We start from the raw sequence: 20,310 nt of genomic DNA on the forward strand, positions 1-20,310 counted from the left end.
AGAATTGCAGGGCTCAGTCTTGTAGCTACAAAGGGGATAGCAAGCAGTGTGTTACCAAATTAAAGCTTCAGAATTGTGTCCCACTTCAACAAAATATTCAACATAAGCTTAATCTTAAGCAGGTGAGTAATTCCTTCCTTACTTAATACAGCATTTAAACCAAAGATAAATGTTCAGTATATACTTAAAACTGTCTGAGAATGGGAATGTTTTTACTCATTACTTCAGTGCTTTCATGAATCAAAAAGGACAGAAATAGAGGGAAACACATTAGGTCATATTATTCATACACCTTTTAGGGCATGCTTGTCGCTGTCTATTATTCCTAAATCATAAACAAGACTGAATTTGAACCAGTAGGTAACAGTGACTAACATAAATAAGATCATCTTCAAGTGCTTGTCCTTATATGCATTTGCTCTGTTTATCAGCTGTGCCAGATAGCTGCTGTTCTTGTGGAGGGGGAAGAGAGAATAGGCCTTGCATATTTTGTTTTCATGTGTCTGCCATGTTTATCTCAGGTTGTATTTATTTTCTGTTCTTCAGGTTTAGGCCTCTTGAAATCAGGACTTTTGTTTTAAGAATCCTAATTTTGTTCTTTCCTATGTTAGCTGCAGGAAGAGTATTGCAACTAAATCAGGGCTTTAAGAACTGTTTTATAATATAATAGATCAAATTTAATAATTGAACGCTCAAAAGCCTTTCTCTTTAAATTACATCCTTTTCCCTGGTACAGCCATAGTTGCTGGTTTTCTGTAGAAGGGCTAAAACATTTACTTTAATCAGAATATCCTGAATGGCAAGACTGATATAAACCAGTTCAGTCTCTATTCCAAACTACTGCCTTCCACCAGCACTGTAAGGAGTTGGGGCACATCCTGTCAGGCTGGTCTTGGATCAGTTGTGAGATTCCTTTCTCAAAGAGGAAAAATGATGTGCACAATACTCAGCTGTGGAAGACAGGGATGAAGGGACATATTCTAAAAGATTAACTCTCCCTTATCATTCTAAGTGTTAAGATACAGCAAGATCATGTATATTTGGGATAATCTTAGCAAAAGTCCTGTATCACAGCTTATGGATGTATATTATCTTCAGTTGCCCCACAAACATCTGAGGCATCAGATGCTTTTTCATTGGGGCAGAAGTACAATGCAGTCCAGTGCACTGTACAGTTCTCCCTCACTATCAGGGAAAGGACCACAGCTGGTTTTCCCTCTGTAATGGCAAACCTGTCTGAGCTGTCCTTGCAGTGAGACACTTACCTGAGCATGAGTGTGTGAGCTCAGCCTCCTGTTGCACCATGCTTCCCTCTCCTGTGACTCAAAGCGACATGAACTTTAGGATATCCATCCAGAGTTCTTCCATTGGCTTCTGGGATATCTCAGTTCTCCTCTGGCACTCCATAAATAATAAATTGATCATTTATTCTCCTCAGAAAATAGATTTTCCTGAGTTTAGTCCAGATGGGAGAATTGGGACTCATAACAGTCTTGCTACACAGCTGATTCTAGTCTTATACGTACTGTGGTCTCCTTCTTCAAGGGGTCACCTTATTTTCCTTCCCATATGTAGGAAATAGGATACTGGACTGGATAGGCTTTGATTTGGTCTGTGTTTCATTTGAGGGAAATGTCTGTATTTTATCTGTGGCACACTTGTTGTGTGTTTTCAAAATGTGTGTTTGGAACACATTTGGAGAAGTTCTTGACTGTCTCCTTAGCAGCAAGCCCTGTGCAGTAGTGTAGGTAATACTGCCCAACATGCAAATCTTCTGGCATTGGGTCTAGCACTGAGCCAGCTTTGTTACTGTCCTGACAGAATTTTTACAACAGGAAAGTTATATTCTCTTCAGTGCTTTTCTGCTTCTTTCTTTGATTGAGGTTTTTATCAGTTCTTACTACCTAGGCAACAGGACATGTAATGTTTTGATTTCGGTGTCCTTGCAGTAAAATGTTTCAAAATTAATACCTTAACTAAAAAATTCACTCAGTGTGACAATATCCCCTCCTGGAAACCTATTTCTTTTATTCAAACAGCAGAGAACAAGACTCCCATGGCAAAGTTTCCCATACTTCTCTGGAACCAGTATATTAACACAACTGAACAGTGGTTTTTCTGGAGCAGGTGTCTTGGCTGAGAGGGGAATGTGGGATATAATGAGAACTAACCCCATCACACAAGATTTATTTTGCATTAGGGGGTCAGGTTTGTTGGACTCTATCATGATCTTTTGAAAGGTCTTTTACAGAGGCACTCTCTTCCAGAGGTATAACTCACAGATCGTAGGGAAATTCCTTCTCAATAATTATGCCAACTTGGCAAATCACCCCTCATATGTTTCTCCATGTAAAAGTTGAAAAAGAAGAAAACAGTGTGGTTTTTTTTTTTTTTTACTAGAACCAGACTAACGACTGAAGCTCTTGAGACCTTAAAGTCAAGACAAAGTTTAAAGCACAAAGTTTTTAGGCACTTGTAACTCTGTGAGTTGATTCCTGAGTTCAGCATTTCTGAAGCTGCCAGGCTCCAAGGAGAACTAGCTCACCCCAACAGCTAGCAATGCTAGCAGCAAGAAATAAACCACATTCTTCAGTTGAAACGTGGGTTTTATTAAGTTGGCACCAGGAATATCTCTGAATTTCCTGCCTCTTACTGCAAGCATCGAGTCATCTGCCACTCAGGCTGGTGCAGTGCATGAAGAAGAAACTGGATTTTAAAATTGCTGCGGGTATCTTTATGCTAAAAACACTTCTCTAAACAACACTAACACAGTTCTGCCTTTATTGCTTACCAGCAACACTGCTACCTTTTACAGGTTTAAGCAATAATGGTTTCCTTTGTAGCATCTCAGCACTTCTTGTAGTTTTCAGGAGTAGCACAGATATTTGGTTATAAATCCCTGAAATACCCATAAATTCAAGTTGCAATTCTACCTCCAGATTCTTATGACGTTGAAAAATCACTTGAGGTTTGCTGGCATGGCTTATGCCACAAAAGTCCTCTTAATGAAATTACAGCCTTCGTTTGTAGAGTTTGGGGATATCATTAAATTAACATTTATTTATTACTGGTCAGCCCCAGTTTGAAGCACTGCAGTAATGATAATCAAAGTGATAATGGCAATAAATATGAGCAGTTTGACCATCATATGCTTTCCTTTGTGCCATCCTGCTCTCTTCAGCCAGAGTAGGCTTGCCTTCTGTTTGAACTCCCCTTTGTCATTGCCACCGTAACTAATGAAAACAATCAGCATCTGTTCTGATAGTTGCTGCCATTGTTCCCTGCAAAATCTCTCCCCTAGAATCTGTCTAGTCACTGGAACTGAGTACAGAGTTCATAACAAATGAATAGGAGAAGGTGTAAATCGATGTTTCTTCAGGTTCCATCAATATAAATATATTGACTTCATAATCTGCTATGATTTAGTCATATACTACATGGAAAGTACTAGAGTATGAAATGGAACCACAAATCATTTTCAAGTAGCTTGATAAGGCAGTGACAGAACGATTGCAGCAAGTGTGTATTACTTATCACCATGCTATAAAGATGTTATACCATTCTCAAGGAAAACGAATCCCAGGGTAGAAGGAGCTCTTCATTAAGCATTGTACAGTGCCAGATAGGAGCTGATAGCAATTTGCCTCTGTCAGTATCAAAGGGGAGGTCAATGGCTCAAACCACCTGTCAATTTAAAAATGGCATTGGCGCTTTCATGTGCTGGGGAATCTCATAAGGCTGCTAGCTAGAGTTTGAAAGCTGCAGTCACAATTTTTTGGTGTGCGTTCTTCAAGAATAAGCAGTTCTTTCTCTTTCTTGTGAAGCCCAGCATGAGCCTTATGAGATGGTCAGCTCCTGTCTCAACTATCAGACGACTACTCTGATAGAGACAGGGAGAGCAGCAAAAGAGGAGTCAACCTCTTTTATATGTCCTTTTGTGAGTGGGCCTCATGGCATCCTTATCTCCTCTTTAGGGACCACAGCCCTTACTGAAGATACTTCCCTCTTTCTGATTCTGTTTGACTCAAACTATCTCAGTAAAGCCATTTCCTCATCTTTAATAGAGAGGTTAATTCCAAGCATTATTTTTCCATCTTAATCTAAATGTCTCTACAAATTAAATACAGACCTTGGACTTGTAGGAGTTTGCCTAAAGGTTCTCACACTGTTCAGATTGTAGCCTCTTTTCATGAGGTAAATGATTTTCAATAGAGTGACAATCAGCTTTGATTTCAGAACTAACTAATATTTGATATACTTCTACATTATTGAAATATTGAAATACTCTATTTCATGTGAAACATTCTTGAAATACATTATGAACCATATGTGTATGTGTATCTATAAAATCACAGCACAAGAAATAAAAGTACAGGTTCACAAAGAATACAGAGTGCACAGAAAAATTGGCCATCATTACTCCTCTACTATTAAGTGTTTGATTCAGAAACCTCTTTTAATAAAGGTCTGGTTCTGTTTTCTGAACACACTAGATTTGCTTTGGAATACCTTGGCTGAAGCTGGTGGATTTAAACAAGTGTAATAATGATAAAATGGAAACATAATTAAAACCAGCGTAATAATTCTTATGCTGTTGCTCTGTAGCACCCATCATTTAGGGAAGGAATCCAGTGATTTTTAAAATTAAAAAATCATCTTGATGGGATTTGATATCATCTGAGCTGACCCTGCCTTAAGCCAGGAGCTGGAGCAAGTGACCTAAAGAGGTCCCTTCCCACATAAATTGTATTATGATCCTATGAATTTAAATCCTATTGGTATTAAGTTTCCAGGTGCCAGTTCCTGCTCCTCTGGAAATCCAGACTCAATCATCCTCAGGGGGCAATGTTGGTGGCTGCAGAGTAGGAGCTGCCCGAATTAAAAAATTAAGCTCAAAGAGTAAGAATTCCATCTTTTTGCTATAAATCTCTTCTAGGGCAAAGGGGGACTGTACTTATGACTCTGTCTAATAAGTCCCTTATGTATTTCTCAGGCAAGCATTGTGGGGATAGAAGCATGTGCACATGTGAGGAATGAGCTCTTATGAATAGCTCCTATATGGCTATTCCAGGAGTGCTAAACATGCAAAAAGATCTGATAATGCTTTCAGCAGAGGCAAATTTGAATGTTTTTTCAGAATACTAATTTATCAGTAAGCTTGTGACTATATTAAAAAGAAAGCTACTTAATAGATTTCTAGGGCTCTTGAACACTGGGGAAGAATTTGTTTACACTAAAAGTGAATATTTCTGTTATTTGTTTTATTTTCCTCTCTGTATAAATCTGTGCTGTAAGGGCTGCTCTCCCTCCAGTATTCACCACCCCTAGAACATTCTAGATTCATTGAAATAGGAGTAGAAGGAGCTAGGAACAGTTCTTAACTGAACAGCAGGAGCATAATATCAGAAGCTACTTCATCCACTTATAGTGGTCTTTAATTTTTATAAGGTTTTTATACTTGTGTGAAATACCTTGGGAAATTGCCATCATTTTTTAATCACATTTAATAGAGGGAAATACAGTGGACAAAATGTCACTGCTGTGAAGTACTCCCTTCTGATAACACCAGAGCTCTGAGTTGCAGAGCTACTTGCCAGCTGGGAGCAAGGGATAATTTTTTGGTGATATCAATTAAATATGTGTGTGCATGGAACTTGTAATGGCTGATATTTTCTACAAAATTTATCTTCACCAGCAAAGAGAGAGGGGATACTACTTTGAATCATTCTGGCTTTGCTTTGAAGTAAAGATAACTGTTATAACAGAAAGCAGCACTCTCTTAGTTTTCATTTGTCCAGCATTGGTGGCTAATTGCCTCTGAGCAATCCTGTTGTTACTGAGATCATGGCGGGCGAGATAGGAGGCTTTGAAATAAAAATACTCACTTAGTGTCATCAGCACTTTGACTGACAGCCCATTTTTTCCCATCTTTACTACTCCTGGTTTATAAACAGCATACAGGAGTATAATAGCTGAGCTGCAGAGAGGGCATCAATCTTTGCTTGCTAGGGGATAACCTGTCAACATGTCCATGACTTACCACCCCTGTGTTCTGATGGCATTCAGAACTCTGTCAGATAAACATCCCACATAAACCCCGGCTATTAGAGGACTACGTTATCTCTGTAACTGACCTTCTACAAACTAGAAAATGACCAGGTTGTATGTTCCCAGATGATTTTTTCTCAATCTCAGCTAGAGGCATATCATTATTCTGATCAATAGTGTAGCCAGTTGCTAATGCTAATTTCAACATTAGTATTGGCTCATTTTCAAAATTTGCCACAGTTTGAATTGCAGCTACTTAAACAAAACCATAAAAATAGATATCACTCAGAAAAATACATAGAATATTTCTGTTTTCTTTTCAACTCCCTATTTCTTTGTTTACCAATTTCCATTCAAAATTATTTCTTTGCACAGAATACCCCCTTCTGTGTTGATATTATATGTAAACCTGTTTGCATGTGTTGTCCAAGTATAATTGTGATTATACTGCTTTCATTGTTTTAATTGCTACCCTTCTTTTAGTCTCTAACTGTTCCTCCTAATTTCATTACATATGTATTCTTATAACACAGTAATGTAAATATAGTAATTCACATTTTCACCTGTTCCATTTAAAGGCAATCTAGAAAAACACATAGTAGAATAAAACTAAGGCAAAACATATTATACTTGCTGTCATTTCTTAAATAACACGTAGAAGCAAAAGATCCACTTAAAAGGATCAGTGTATGGAATTAAAAAACCCTCAGAAGTTTCTGATTAGATTGAAGCAGGACTTGATTCCTTTAGCCTCTGTGTCTCTCTTCCTGTCAGTGAAACCTCAGTGTTAAGGGAGCCTCAGTATATAGCAAGAGGATTAATATTTTGCAAAATTGGTTTTTAAAAGGCCTAATTTACCTCACCATAAATTCAGTGACATTGTGGACAGGTTTTATGAAAAATAAACGTCAAATAGGTTGTGTACACTTTAAAAAAACAAACCTACTCTGTTAAAAATAGATTTTCAAAACCAATTATGAAGTTCCAATTTTTACTGTAATAGCTATGGGACAATTACAAATTGACTTAACGCCTCAAAGCAAGTCATCACCGTTTAAAATACTTTGTCATGCCTACTATGCCTACCCTCATAACATTTCATTTTATGTTAATGTGTCATGTGTTAGAAAATCATGTAATGATAAAGAAAATGTTCATGTGGAAGGTTAGAAATTACTTTAATGAGTTACTATTACCTTGCTTGCAGACTGTTGGCAATATTTTTGTGTTATTTTAATGTATTCTGAATAGAGACAGAGGCACTCGTCAGATTGGATCATCAAGAACATTCCCCTGGGAATCAGGGCAGGATATAGTCCCCTAAGAAATGATGTGTCAGATTAAGCTGATGCTGTATTCACAGGAGATAAAACACCACACAATGAAATACAAAACCACACTGAAAGATATTGTCTGTTTGACATCTCACATGCCTCAGTGGGTGCTAAGGACAGGGACACAATGGCCAAAAGGACACTTCTCAGGCCGTGGTGTTCACAAGCTGGGTCCTCTCTCACTTACAGCTCCTCTGTTATATAACAGCATGGTAAAGTCTCCCAGAATTTGTTCACTTCCCCCACACTGCAATGGGCTCATACTTGAAGTGGGAAGATGGCAAGATTGCAGTAAAAAGAAGTTAGAAGAAAGAAGGTGGTCGCAGTTAAAAGCAGTGGTAGTAGCAGTGCTTGTAGGTTGATCTGACACTGATCTCTGACGCAGTGGAAAGGGATGTTACTGGTATTGGTGATCAGTACATTTTTGCTATCAATCCAGAATTCTAACAGATGTTTAAAGAGGCAAAAGATATTAAGTGTCACTGTATTAAAATAGGAGCATTATGAATATAATGCTAGGGTAGGCTCTTTCAGCCCACAAAAGTCAGGAAATTCACAGGCTGCCCTAGCTCCCATATTCCCTCTGCCCTGGCTGTTGCTTTCTCATTCTCCTTACATACTGCTGGCTTGGCTGTGTGGAAGCACACCTGCAAATAAAACTCCTGAGACTCATGCATATGAATCTTGACTATGAAGTTACATTCGTGCAACCTTTTTGCACTTTAATATATGTTAAAAACTGAGTAGAGGATAGGACATATTATTCCATTTTATTATCTTCAGAACTTGATTGTATCTATAGTAAATTAGTGCAGTTCTCTTCCTTTTATTGCAAGCAGTAGATGTAATAATTGGCACTATTTAGTGTCAGTACAACAGGTTTGAGGCTCAGAAACTTTCCACAGGTACTAATAAAAGAAAGTTTATTTCACTCTTGTCTCAAAAAATTCTAAAAAATTTAGATTTTGCAGAACACTTCTGGGAAATGCTTTTAGGAAAAACAAAGATAAAGATCAGCCTGGAAAGTATTTTTTTCAAATAGAGAAGATGCTTGCAATGAAAATATCTGTTTCTGGTTTGGCACATGCAGCTCCTTGTAAGCTTGGAGGGGGGTTTTTTTAATCAAATGTTTTCCCCTAGAGGCTGCCAGAGACAAGCCTAAGGCAACCAGATCCTGATCCTAAAGGAAATTTCCCAATGCTCATGATGTGGACTTAAAAATGAAAAATAGGACCAAACCATGAGAAGTTATAACTTTGTTAGCATTTTCCTCTTTCACATTATTCTTGGAGCACATTATAGACTGAAATGGTTCTTTTCTTGGACAGTAAGATGCACTGGGGAATTTGATAGAAGTGATATGCAACAGGTTATAGAGTCCACTGAGGATGTTTAATGTGGAAGGATGTCAGAGCATAAAATACTGCTTATATTTATAACAAAATATAACAAGGCTCCAGCTTTGAGCTATTCCCTCTCAGAAGGTGGAGAGTATGCAGTCAAGGCACAGGGCAGTGATAGAAAATCTCACATCAATCTAAGTAGGCTTCACCTCAGGGTCTACTTTCCCAATCTATGGCACAGCCTTCAGGACCAAACCACAACAGAGCAGCATACAGCATTCCTACTTGAAAGCATCAGAGAAATGAGACTGCTTGGAGGGAGTTTCTGGTGGGCTGAGCACATACAGACCCTGGGAACTATGATGACACCTTGTTCTCTGAGCTGCAGTGAGCTGGCCCAGTAAAGCCAAACAGTGGCAATCATGTGCAATGCAATGAAATTATTCAGCCTTGAGTAACTGATTCCTAATGGAATAATAGGGATGTAATGAAGTTTTCTTTCTTTTTTTTTATTTTTATTGTCACATTTCTGCAGAAATCTTTCATTAACATTTTCCACATGTAGTGCTTTAAAGCTTTAGACACTGTGTTCTTTTTTTCATTTTGTGTATTCAACACCTCCTCTCCATTCCAGGAAAAGGCTGCTAAACTGAAAACACTCCTTTCACTTATTCATAGTTGTCTCGTAAATGCAAAGTTGTATTATTTGCGTGTGTCCATAACTGACTATATAACCTCAGACTGAAAAATATGTACACCCATCTGAGTGATCCTTACAGAAACTCAATGCATTGAAAATGTATCCATAAATCAGAAGAAAACAAGAGGGATAGGCATAGTGATACCAATATCACTGCATTTCTTAGAACGTGCTTGGTTTAGTATTCATGCTGCTGATTATAAAATAAGTTTCTTGTACAAAGGCAGTGAAATGCTTTTAGCACGTGACCATTTTATAAATAAAGTAAATATAGACTTCTGAAACATTTTAGTCGTGATCTCATGGTTTTGTCATTCTCTGGAAGTAAAAATATTGACATTTACCAAGCTGTTTGTTCCAGCTTTCTGGTCTCCTGCAGTTTATTTATATAACAACCTTATCGATGAGCCTCTTACTCAGCTCTCTAGGTTTAACTGAGTTGAGTCGATTTGCTACCACAGCTTCAAGTCGCTGTTACAGAACAAGCAAGACATCCTAATAAAGCTGTAAACGTGTTTACTCAAACATGGTATTGATTTTACTTGGAGAGGGAGAAGCTAGTGCTTAGCATGGTGTCAGGGAGGATGAATTTAACTGCACTTTTTCATTGTCATCTGTCATGGTTGTGAAACACTAAGTGAAGCCACAAGAGGATAATTAGAATTGCCAGAAATTTAGCCCCTAAAATCAGTTAACCACTTGAGATTTTTGTAGTTTAATTAGTTTTTATTAAAACTTTCCTCCAGTGGTATAGTCAGGAAGGATTTTCTAACGTTCTTTCCAGTGAGAGATTTCAAGGTTGCCACTTGTTAGATATACATCTTAAATGACCATTTTTACGGAAGGGTTGGTGACCTTTTTTCTCTCAATTGTAATTAGCCTGGCACTACAGTCCTGTTAAAAGCACAGAACCATTTCATTTTTGAGGAAAGGAAAAGACACATGTTTCTATGCATATACATTCATAGTTAATAACATATATATGCATGTATGGTATCATTTTTACAATAAATTCTGTGAAAGTGCTAAAGTGCTTAAAGGTTGAAAGAAATATAGAGTGTTTGAAGATACTTACATTTAATTTGTCTTATATACTGTAAGTCTGATGTGTCAGACCACAGTGCCAAAAGACATGAAAACAGAAGCCAAATCCCACCCTTAATCAAAAACGTTTCCATTTAGAATAGCCAACATTTGGTTTGATAGCAATGGGCAGGGCCTCTGGCTTACCACAGTTCTTGGCTGTAATATCCACCATCTGCCACAAAATTAAAAAAGGAGAAACCTCAGCATGTTGACGTACGGTCATTCAGTGACTGTATTGCAGAATCCACTGATGCCAACATCTTTCACAAAATCAAGGGTGGCTGCTTGGCTCTTGGCAGCAGCATTGCCAGCCACCTGATTACTACTGACCAGGCTCATGCTACAACATTAGCCCGCTCCAACAGTGCTAAAAGACCTCAAAAAAAGCCCCAATCGTATCAGCCACAAGGCTTTGACTGGGTAATGTGTCTTGAAAACTGCATCTTCCCACACTCCTGGCCTGGAAATGTAGAGGGATCACATAAAAATAGATGAGCATCCCAGCAACTGTGATAAATTCTGTATGTGAACAAGAGTGTGAAAAGGTGCTTGCAACTGTCCCCATGATGGAATAACACCATTTTTAAAAGTGCAGTTTACAAATTAAGCTGTACAAATTTTAAATACAAAAAAGAGGAGTCAGCTAAGCTGATCAGGATCTTTTTTGCGGCTGGGACAATTATGATGGTGCATGGCCTGGCTAGCATAGATTATATACTTCAGGGTTCATCTGGAAGCAGAATTGTCTGGGAACATCACATAGCAAAAAGGTTTTGAGGGGCTCTGACTCAGGGTCAGCCTGTAGTTGTTTAGAATTGATGCATTTTTTCAGCTTTTCTCTCTTGCATTAAAAAAAATTAATTTTGCTGTGGGCATTTTATAAAGGTTGGAAGTGTGAGAGAAACTGCAGAAAGACAAGTAGTGGGGAGCTGAGTGTCGGAGGCTATAAATGGATTTTCAGCCAGCATTAGTAATTAACAGTCATTAAAATTAATTGTCAAGTGTACAGTTTGAAATGAAACATTTGGCTTCAATATGAGCTGTTTTTAAGTGTTGTTAAACCATTACTGGAGCAGACCAGAACTGTTTTAAATCTCCACTATCGGACTCCCACATTCCTGCCCAACTGCACTAGTTCTAAGTGTTCATTCAGAATTACCACTAATAATCTGGAAATAAAACTTTCAAATAAATCACTGATTTCAGTGAAATTGCCTCTGAAATATCTGTTTTCTAGAAAATCAGCTTGGTTCTCTTTTAGTGATGTTTAAGTTCTACTCAACTCTAGGGAGTAACAAAGTGAATAGAACACCTTTTGTGTCAGTCAGTGGACTGTCTTGCTGTGTTTTTTCAAACTTATACTGACATCCCCAAAGCCCCAAAGAGATTTGAGCTGGTCCCAGTGAGAGCCTTAGTTTGGGTCTGGCACCACTTCTTGGCTTATAGGACTTTCATTTGGTGGGGAGCACAAAAAGGAACAAAGCAACTTCACTTTTCCCTCATTCTGTTTGTAGACCTAACTATTACAAACGTTGTCTTTGAGAATATGTAATAAGGAAGCTGGTGGTAATAAAGGTTAACTCTCAGTTATTTCAGGCACACTTTTCAGAGCAAAGTGATTCCAGAGTCGCTTTTTTTTTCTCCCGAGCAGAAAAAAAATAATTAAGGGCCAAAAATAGCTATTGGTTTGTTGTAATCACTTCTATCATCTGAGAATGCAAATACATTTTCTACTACTCCAAGGTTTAAAGCAACTTTTGAAGCAAAGTTGTCTTTTTTCTAGGAAGATAAGTGGGATGAGTTGGACCCAGTTCAAAAGAAGTTCTCACCATTACTGGGTGCAAGGTGGTTACTTGGCTATCCATGCCTGTGAAGGGCAAAAGGATCCCAGTCTACTCTGAAAGCTTACCAAGATGGCTTGCTAGACATCCTGCAACTGCATTTTCCCTTCCTCCACAAGCAGTTGGCATGTTGGATAACAGGGCAGGAGGCAGACAGGAAAGCCTGGAGCTAGTGTGATGAGAGCGCCATCCACAGCCCCAGCAGTGCAGAAATGCTCCTGCTCACCAGCTGCAGTTAAAACATGGTAAACAATATTGCCTCAAGTTGTTTTGGTAAAATACTTGATGTGAGGCTGTCTGGTGTAGCCCAAGTTTACTGCTGCTTTCTGCAGTCCACTCCAGTGATAGCCAGGGACCAGTTCAGACCACAAAGAAATGAAGTAGATGCTGAGCTACCTTAGTATGTGCTGGGATGATCTAGGTCTGTGATCCCAGGCCTGTGATACAGGATCAGAGTTCAATCCTGCCCTTTTGGTCTCTGAAGTTGTAGGAGGAGTGTGAAGTAAGTCTGAAGCCATGCTCACTTATCTTCTTGCATTTCCAATCATGGCACCTTAAGAGATTACAGCCTTCAACTGCTTCTCATCTTCCCTCCCCTGCCCTGCTCTCTGGTTGGCTGTTTGAGTGCTCACTAACCCACTTCAGTTTCAATCAGCTGTGTTAGCAAAGATCCCCTGCTCAACACCTACTGTTTAAACTGATCTGGCTCCTTTTGACAGGGTATCGGGTTATACCAGCAGCAAAGCAGCATGGTGAAAAACAGATGGGGGAGTAACTTCTTCAGCTGGAACTCAGATCTGAATCGATGCCTTGAGAGTATGACTCATGGGGTTTGCATCACCGTGCCTTATACACTGGGGGAGGCAAACTCTGAATTATATTCTGACCATGTTGCTTTTTACTGCATTAACTAAAAAGAACATTCTGCAGCTAAGGCAGCCAACCTGATAGAGCTCTTTGCTTCTCTGCTCAAACAGCACTGCTTTCTGGTGTTCCCTCGGGGTCTGCTTTGCCAGCTGCCTAGTCTTACTGTGTGATGTTGTTCTGTTTGTGATATGTGTGTTTGTATTGTCATTCGATGCAGTATTGTGTCAGATACTGCTATTTCCATTTCATCTTTGAAACACATACCTTTTAAGAGAAACTCAGCAGACAAGAGAATGGTTTGAGGGCAAACTCCCCACTGCAGTTTCTACATATGTCATATATGACAGCTGTACTTAATGTCATTTCTGCAACACCCTTAAATCACAGAGATCTCTCATTTCTATCCCCAATTAGAACAAGATGGTTTTTCACCTGACTCTGCTTTCACTTAGATCAGAATAAATAAGAAGTAGGTTCACTGAAGACAAAAGACTCATACTAACTTGAAACTACAATGAGCCTGGGAGATGACAACAGTGTCAGTCTAGTTGGTATTGAAAAGTAATTCATGTTTGATGGTCCTTTGCTCTGTGGATTTTCTCATCTTCATGTATGTTTGATGCCTTGATCATAAATGTAGGGGATAGTTGTTCTTTCTTGTATAAACCTCTCTCTGAATTCATGCTCTGCACAAAAGCTAGCCCCATATTTGCCTTTGGAGACCTGCCCAGTGCATCTTCATACTTACTGAGTCAGAAATGGACTGTCTTAACAGCCTCATTTTACATATGGTTACAACTTGCTCTCAAGTTTTAACCACCCAGAAGCACACTGGCAAGCTCCTGCCTCCCAGGCAGTTTAAATTTAATGATTGACACCCTCCACATATCCAAGAAAGTTTCTCCTAAGAATGCATGTTAATTTAATGGAGAGCAGACCATTTTCATCTTGTTATTCAGAAACGAGCTGATTTCTGCCAGGCATGCTGTTTGAATTTCTCAACTGTTACCCAACTATTGCAGCTGGACCATCCTGCCACAGTTGTGTTGTCTGTCATCCCTGACTGCCATCAGTGATAGCACTCACAGCACAATTTCTTCCTGTTTCAGATTCTTATCTTTGTATATTGATAACTCCTGTCTTCTTCACTTGTGCTTATGGACTTACCTTTTGTTGGTGAAAGAGTCATTTTTTCCCAGCCAGTGTCAGTCAAATCTGGGAAATTCCAGCCAATACATAGTTCTCTAGAAAAGTATTGATGTCAGAAACATATGAGTTTTCTCCTTTTTTAACTAATCTGCTTACTCTGTATGGCCTCCCTATTCCAATGAAAAGTGTTTGATTTATAGATTTTGCAGTTTCAAACTCTTCTCCAATTTGGTGCAGTTTAGAGGAAAATGTAGATCGATTAGGCTTCTTTTCACTATCAGTCATGACCAAGAAGCCAAGATAGAGATTGGTAATTGATGGAAACAGGTATTTTGCTCACCAGTATTATCCTTCATTAATCTAACCTTCTTTTTCTTGTTTTCCATGATATTTAAGGGAGCAGACTATCCTATCATTGCATAGGAGGAAATATTTTTATTATTGTCTGAAATTATGCTGTAGTGTATCACCAAAGGAAATATTTAGAAACAGAGCACAGGTTAAATGACAGCATCACAATATGATGTGGAACCTTTTCCCAATAGTAAACCAGATGAACAGAGAAAGTGAATATGAAAGCAAGCTAGCAAAACATATCAGCTTAGAATCAAAATTTGTAATATGTCAGAAGTTGGTACTTATGAGTTTTGCACAGTACTTAGCAGAGACTTGGTTTCAAGACTACATTTGTACTGTCAAGGCACAAAGCCTGAGCATGACAGAAACTTGAAATGGTGGATGAAATCTTTAAAAAGAACATCTTTCAGCTTGCTAGAATTCTGATTTTCTTGGGCAAGTCTCACTTTCCTTCTGTGACTGGACAAGGAAGAGAGATACATCTGAAACATATTAAAAACAGGATAAAAGTGAATAAAATATTACCTCTAGAATGAGAGCGGGGTTTTAAATTATAAGATACTAAGTTTACTTCTCACGTCTTAAAAGCCTCTTCCAAATTTAAAATACATATTTTACCTCTGCCATAAGTTCTGTCATGCTTTTGATCACAATAGCTTCAGCCAAGACAAAATGCTTCAGAAATGAGGGAGTCAATCCATAAAGTTTCTGGTGCTGCTTGTACTAAACTTCTCCAAGTGCCTTTTTAGGACTGCCTACTCTGTTCATTTAGGAGGTGCTCAGGTTTCCAAAGCACTCAGCTCAGGTGATTCCTGAGTTTCCAAGCTGTGCATGCCAGGCTGTGGCAGCTGAAGCCCCGATCCTGAGAGGCGCCTGGTTCTCTGCACAGTTTGCTGTTCAGGGGGGGTATCTGCACATGCTATGGGGTACCTGCTGTTGCTGAAGTTTTAGATTAAATGTCCCATTATCAAAGGCAGCAGATGTCATCTAACTTTCCTCATCAGGTAAATTGTTTTCACCTTCTTTGCACTGTGAGCACCTGTAACTCTGAATGTAATGTTTCTCTATTACATGTCTTTCTCTTTTTTGGAGAAAAGCTTGCACACAGTTGTGTTGGGGCTGTAGCTGTAGCCAGTAAGAGCAGAAGGAACTCTCTTCAGCAGGGAAAACTTCTTCTTTGTTTTTAAGTAGTTCTTTGAGGAATCAGGGGTTATCTCTATAAAGAAGAGAACAGGAATTCTGTTAAAATAATTTTGAGAACACTAATAATGATCAGTCTTGATAATCTTTCATTTACTGGAAGCTACCAAATGGAGACTTCATGAAGAAACAGCAGCACCACCATTCCAGCCCTGCAGTTCACTGAAGAGTGATTCTCAATTTAAACTGGCCGTGCTGCAGGGGTACATACAGGCAGGCCAGTGCTTTGCCCTGTAACAAACTGATACACTCAAAAAACTAATCTGACCATTTTTTCCTTCTGTCTCTCTCACTGTGTCCCATAGGCTTTCTGTCCCAGCTCGTCTATGACCGGCCGGTGACTGAGTGCATCCGGGCCGGGCATTACGCAGCCAGCGTCATTATCAAGCGTTCAGGTTGCACCTTCCCAGAGAAGCCTGACTTCCACTGATAGTGGTGAATTGGAGGGATCAAGAGTAACTTCTGTGTTGCCATGGGATTGCTGCCTAAATTTTTCCTCCTTCCTTTTCCTTACCTTTCCAGTACCTGCATCAACGCTTCTGTACTTCTGTTCATTGTATTCTAAACAGAATATATATTTCTATGGTGTTTTCCATTTCAGACATCTACCACATCTCAGTAGTCTTAACTTTTGGGAACAGTGCTAAGTGAAGCTTACTATCTCATCCATCAGGAAAAAGTGTTCTATTTACACAAGATTTCCAAGGAAGTCCCATTTAAATGACACTGCTGATTAACACCATTAAAATACTTCTGTTGAATTATCTCGTTTGTATCCAGCTGTGGCCAAATCCTGTTGAACTTACATGAAATCAACAGACCTGACTTTATTCCTAACTTAACCTTATAAACAGGGAGTTGTTCTATCTATCTAGTAGAGTCAGACCTGTGTAAAGAGTAGTGTAAATGTCCCAGGAATTTCCATACATATTGGAGTGTACAAGACCTGGCCATCAGATAGTCCAGCTTCCATGAAAGTACATCACTGTTTTATCAGTAATTTAAAGGCCTGATCCACTGTTGTGATATCTTGCATTCAGCCATCTTGCATTGATGGCATTGCTTTGGGTCTGGCCACTTTTATCTCTCAGTACATCTCTAGGTCTATAGGTACAGTCACTTTTATCTGTCAGGTGAGCTAGCAGATAGGTACTTTCAGTGATTTCAGGGCAGATGCATGAGTTGGTGATGAAAATAAACATACAGATAGGTCCTATCTCCTCCATGTGTGTTTTCTAGAGGCTGCATTAAGGTACACATAATGAAAATGAGGTACAGAAATATTTATGCAGGATACATTGACAGGATATGCCAAATGGAATCTCTGAAACGCACATTTTTAAACTTTTAATTTACTTTGGATAATTAAGCAATATGGTGGATTTTGTTTGTATTTACAGTATTCAAAAAGGTGATCTGACACTGCATTCATTACTTTGCTATGTAATTTGATACTGATAAATAAAAAAATTGTCATACAGTAACTCCTGGTTTTGTTTTGGTATGTGTCTGTCTTATTTCTGTGTATCCTACTGAAATGGGAACAAGATATGGGTGCTTAACCCACATGAATGCTAAATCTGAATGTTTTATACATGACTTTCAGTGTCCAGGTGGGTGTTGAAGGGTGATCTCAGCAGTAAGGAAGAGAAGGAACATCAAATTGGTGCATGTACCATAGAAGAGATGAAAAATTAAAGGCTACGGTTCACCAAAGAATGTTAAGTCAGTGCAGGGTTCATACTTTGCTGCCCAGGATTGAACAAAGGACACACAGAGACTGAATGCTGTTATTGTAGTTTATCTATTGCAAAGAGCACAGGGAGGAATCAAGGCTGAGATCCCAGTTCCCTTGTTGGTCACTGTCCAGTCTGACACATTGGACAGCAGGCTCTGTCATCGTGGAGATCACCAGGTGTGGGACTCCTGCAAGCGCATCAACCAGCGACCTCTGCCAGTGCTCCCGGCTCCGCAAGGACAGGACACGCTCGGTGAGTCCCTCCCTTCTGCAGGGCCTCTGGCTCACTCTGGCTACCTGAGAATGGCTCCATGTACAGCCCTTGTCTCTCTGCCAACGCTACAGCTTTGTGCAAGTAAGACTGCTCTGGTTTCATCATAGTGCCACTCTCAAAAGAGCTTTAGGCTGTACATTTCTCATGTTCAAGCATAGGTGAGAGGAAGAGAAATGAATGTGTTGGAGTGGAAATAGAATGGCAAACAAAACTAAGAGTCTGCAATGTGCATGGTCTTCAGGCTTTATGGGTTGATCAGAAGAATGTGAATTTTTTTAACATCTCATAGTTAATTTCTAATTTCTCAACTTGATGTATCCATGTGATATGTTTTAATCAAGAAAAACTGACAGGCTGAAGATGGATACGTTGCAGTCCCTGCTTTTAATATATGGTCACATATGCCGCACCACTTACTGCATGAATTTGCCTGTCAGTAAGGAAAGCCCCAATGGTTTGGTGGTTAAATTTGCTGTTCCTCTTGCTCTATACCCGTGATGCTTTCCATGCATTTTGAAAAACCTTTACCAATGTCCTGGCCTGATAATTATGTCTGATTTAAAATGAATATAAATATGGAAACATTGTTTATCTTACTAATGAAACTACAGGACATTTGTATACTGTGAAGAAAAGGAGGATATGTAAAGGCAAGTAGTCATAACATTGTGGAGACTCTTTCTCCTTCCTTCCCTCCCACCTTCCTCTATTCCTTGTTTTCAGTTCAGAATGCAAGAGTCAAGTCAGAGGTTCTGTTCTGAGCTTTTCCACTGATCTGTTCAATGAGCTTGGGCACCTGACATTTGGCTTTGAGTGTCAGCTACAAAGAATAATTTGAAGCCAGTGGGAGCAGCTGAGGAATAAACTACTACCCAATTCATAGAAGGGCATCAGAGTCTGACCTGCTCTATTTAGCCATTCATTATTTCTCCAATATCTGTCAATGGATATTTTTGGATGCTATATAGATACTTAGAAATATATTGCTAAATCATGCTAAATAATTTCAGGTTGTGCTGTCAGATTGCCTGATGATTTCATTCTGTAATTTTTGCAGGATCTGTATTCCTTTCCTGTTTCTTACTGCTGAAGGAGGGGTTTGTCTATATAATCCATAATGTTTTCACCCTTGATACTTTCTTTCACAAATAGTCTTTCTCTGTCTTCCAGCTTATTCCACACAGAGGTGTGTTAGAAAACTGGGCTTTCTGAAAAACATCATTGAAAGAGTTGTCTGCCAGTGATGTGTGCCACTTCTCAAATCCCAGATGGGATAACAGAAGTGACTCTGTCACTGAACTTGAGCCATTATTCAAACAGCGTTTTTACCTGGGTTACTCTCAGGAAAACAAATACTGGAAATCCACTTCCCACTAGCCAACAGCCAAAGCATCTCTCACTGGTATAAAACTTTCCTTTTGCTGGAAATAGAAGTGCATCTCCTGAGCCCATTGGGCATTTTAGGTTTGTTTTAATACCAAGTGGGTTGCAATGCTGCTCAGATTAACAGGCAAGGAAACAGGCCCAGTAAGTATTCTGAAAGCCATATGCTAAATAGCTGAACAGAATGATGAGCTGGGAATCAGGAAATAAAGGCTGTGCTTCTGTTTCTGCAGGTGAGCCACTGTGTAACTTTGGGCAAATCACTTTTCTCTCTCCATTTTTTTCTATATGTAAAGATGATAAGCTCAATTAGATGGTAAAGTTGAGAAGTGAAAGTGGTAAGAATAATTCAAGTAGGGCAGTATCAGCCACATCTCTGCCTGTGTTCATTGCTGGTTTTTTGAATATTTGAATGCTCTGTTTTGTGTGTGAACTAATGTAGGGCTATTTGTTTACCCTTGAAAAATAGTGCTAGCTGTTACTACTTGTGTGAGGGTTAAGATAGGAGGGGGAAGGGAAAGTAAAAAGCTTTACTTATATGAAAGTGAAATAAAATATGCTACGTGAAAATGACAATAGGAATGCACACTGTTTTAAGATGACAAGTCTGGGAACAATCTTTAATTTAAAGGGTCTTATCCACAGTTTTCATAAAGAAATGTTAATTAAAAGTGTGATGACATGTTTGGGATTTAAAGGAAATCATTCTGCAAAGGATTTATAGCAATCACAGCTCCAGAGCATTAGGATTACAGATCCTTGTGCTGTTCCTTTTCAGTGATCATGTGATTGGCCTGCTGTTAAATATAGCTCCCATTTAGCGAATTGAGACAGGCATGGGAAAGGTAGGGAGAGTTTCCCTTTAACCAGCGGGATTTCAGAGGTGTTGGAGATTATACAATTCATTAGTTTTTACATAAGATCAAAGGGAAAGAGGAAGTCTTAATTTGGGCACCAACTGCTGCTGTCTGAAAGTCTTGCAGATTAACT

At 39.0% G+C, this 20,310-nt stretch overlaps 1 protein-coding gene across 2 annotated transcripts in view; it reads left to right on the forward strand.

The window, feature by feature from the left end:
- ADK (adenosine kinase) overlaps window positions 1-17,409 on the forward strand; it is a 266,323-nt gene extending 248,914 nt beyond the window's left edge. For both annotated transcript variants that reach the window (XM_063163823.1, XM_063163825.1), the window contains exon 11: window positions 16,231-17,409. In XM_063163823.1, coding sequence (XP_063019893.1) covers window positions 16,231-16,355 — 125 coding nt within the window. In that variant the 3' untranslated portion in view covers window positions 16,356-17,409. The remainder of the gene's footprint in view (window positions 1-16,230) is intronic.
- The last annotated feature ends 2,901 nt before the right edge of the window (window positions 17,410-20,310 follow it).

This window comes from Melospiza melodia, chromosome 9 (assembly GCF_035770615.1).
Source record: "Melospiza melodia melodia isolate bMelMel2 chromosome 9, bMelMel2.pri, whole genome shotgun sequence".
Taxonomy (NCBI): Eukaryota; Metazoa; Chordata; class Aves; order Passeriformes; family Passerellidae; genus Melospiza; species Melospiza melodia.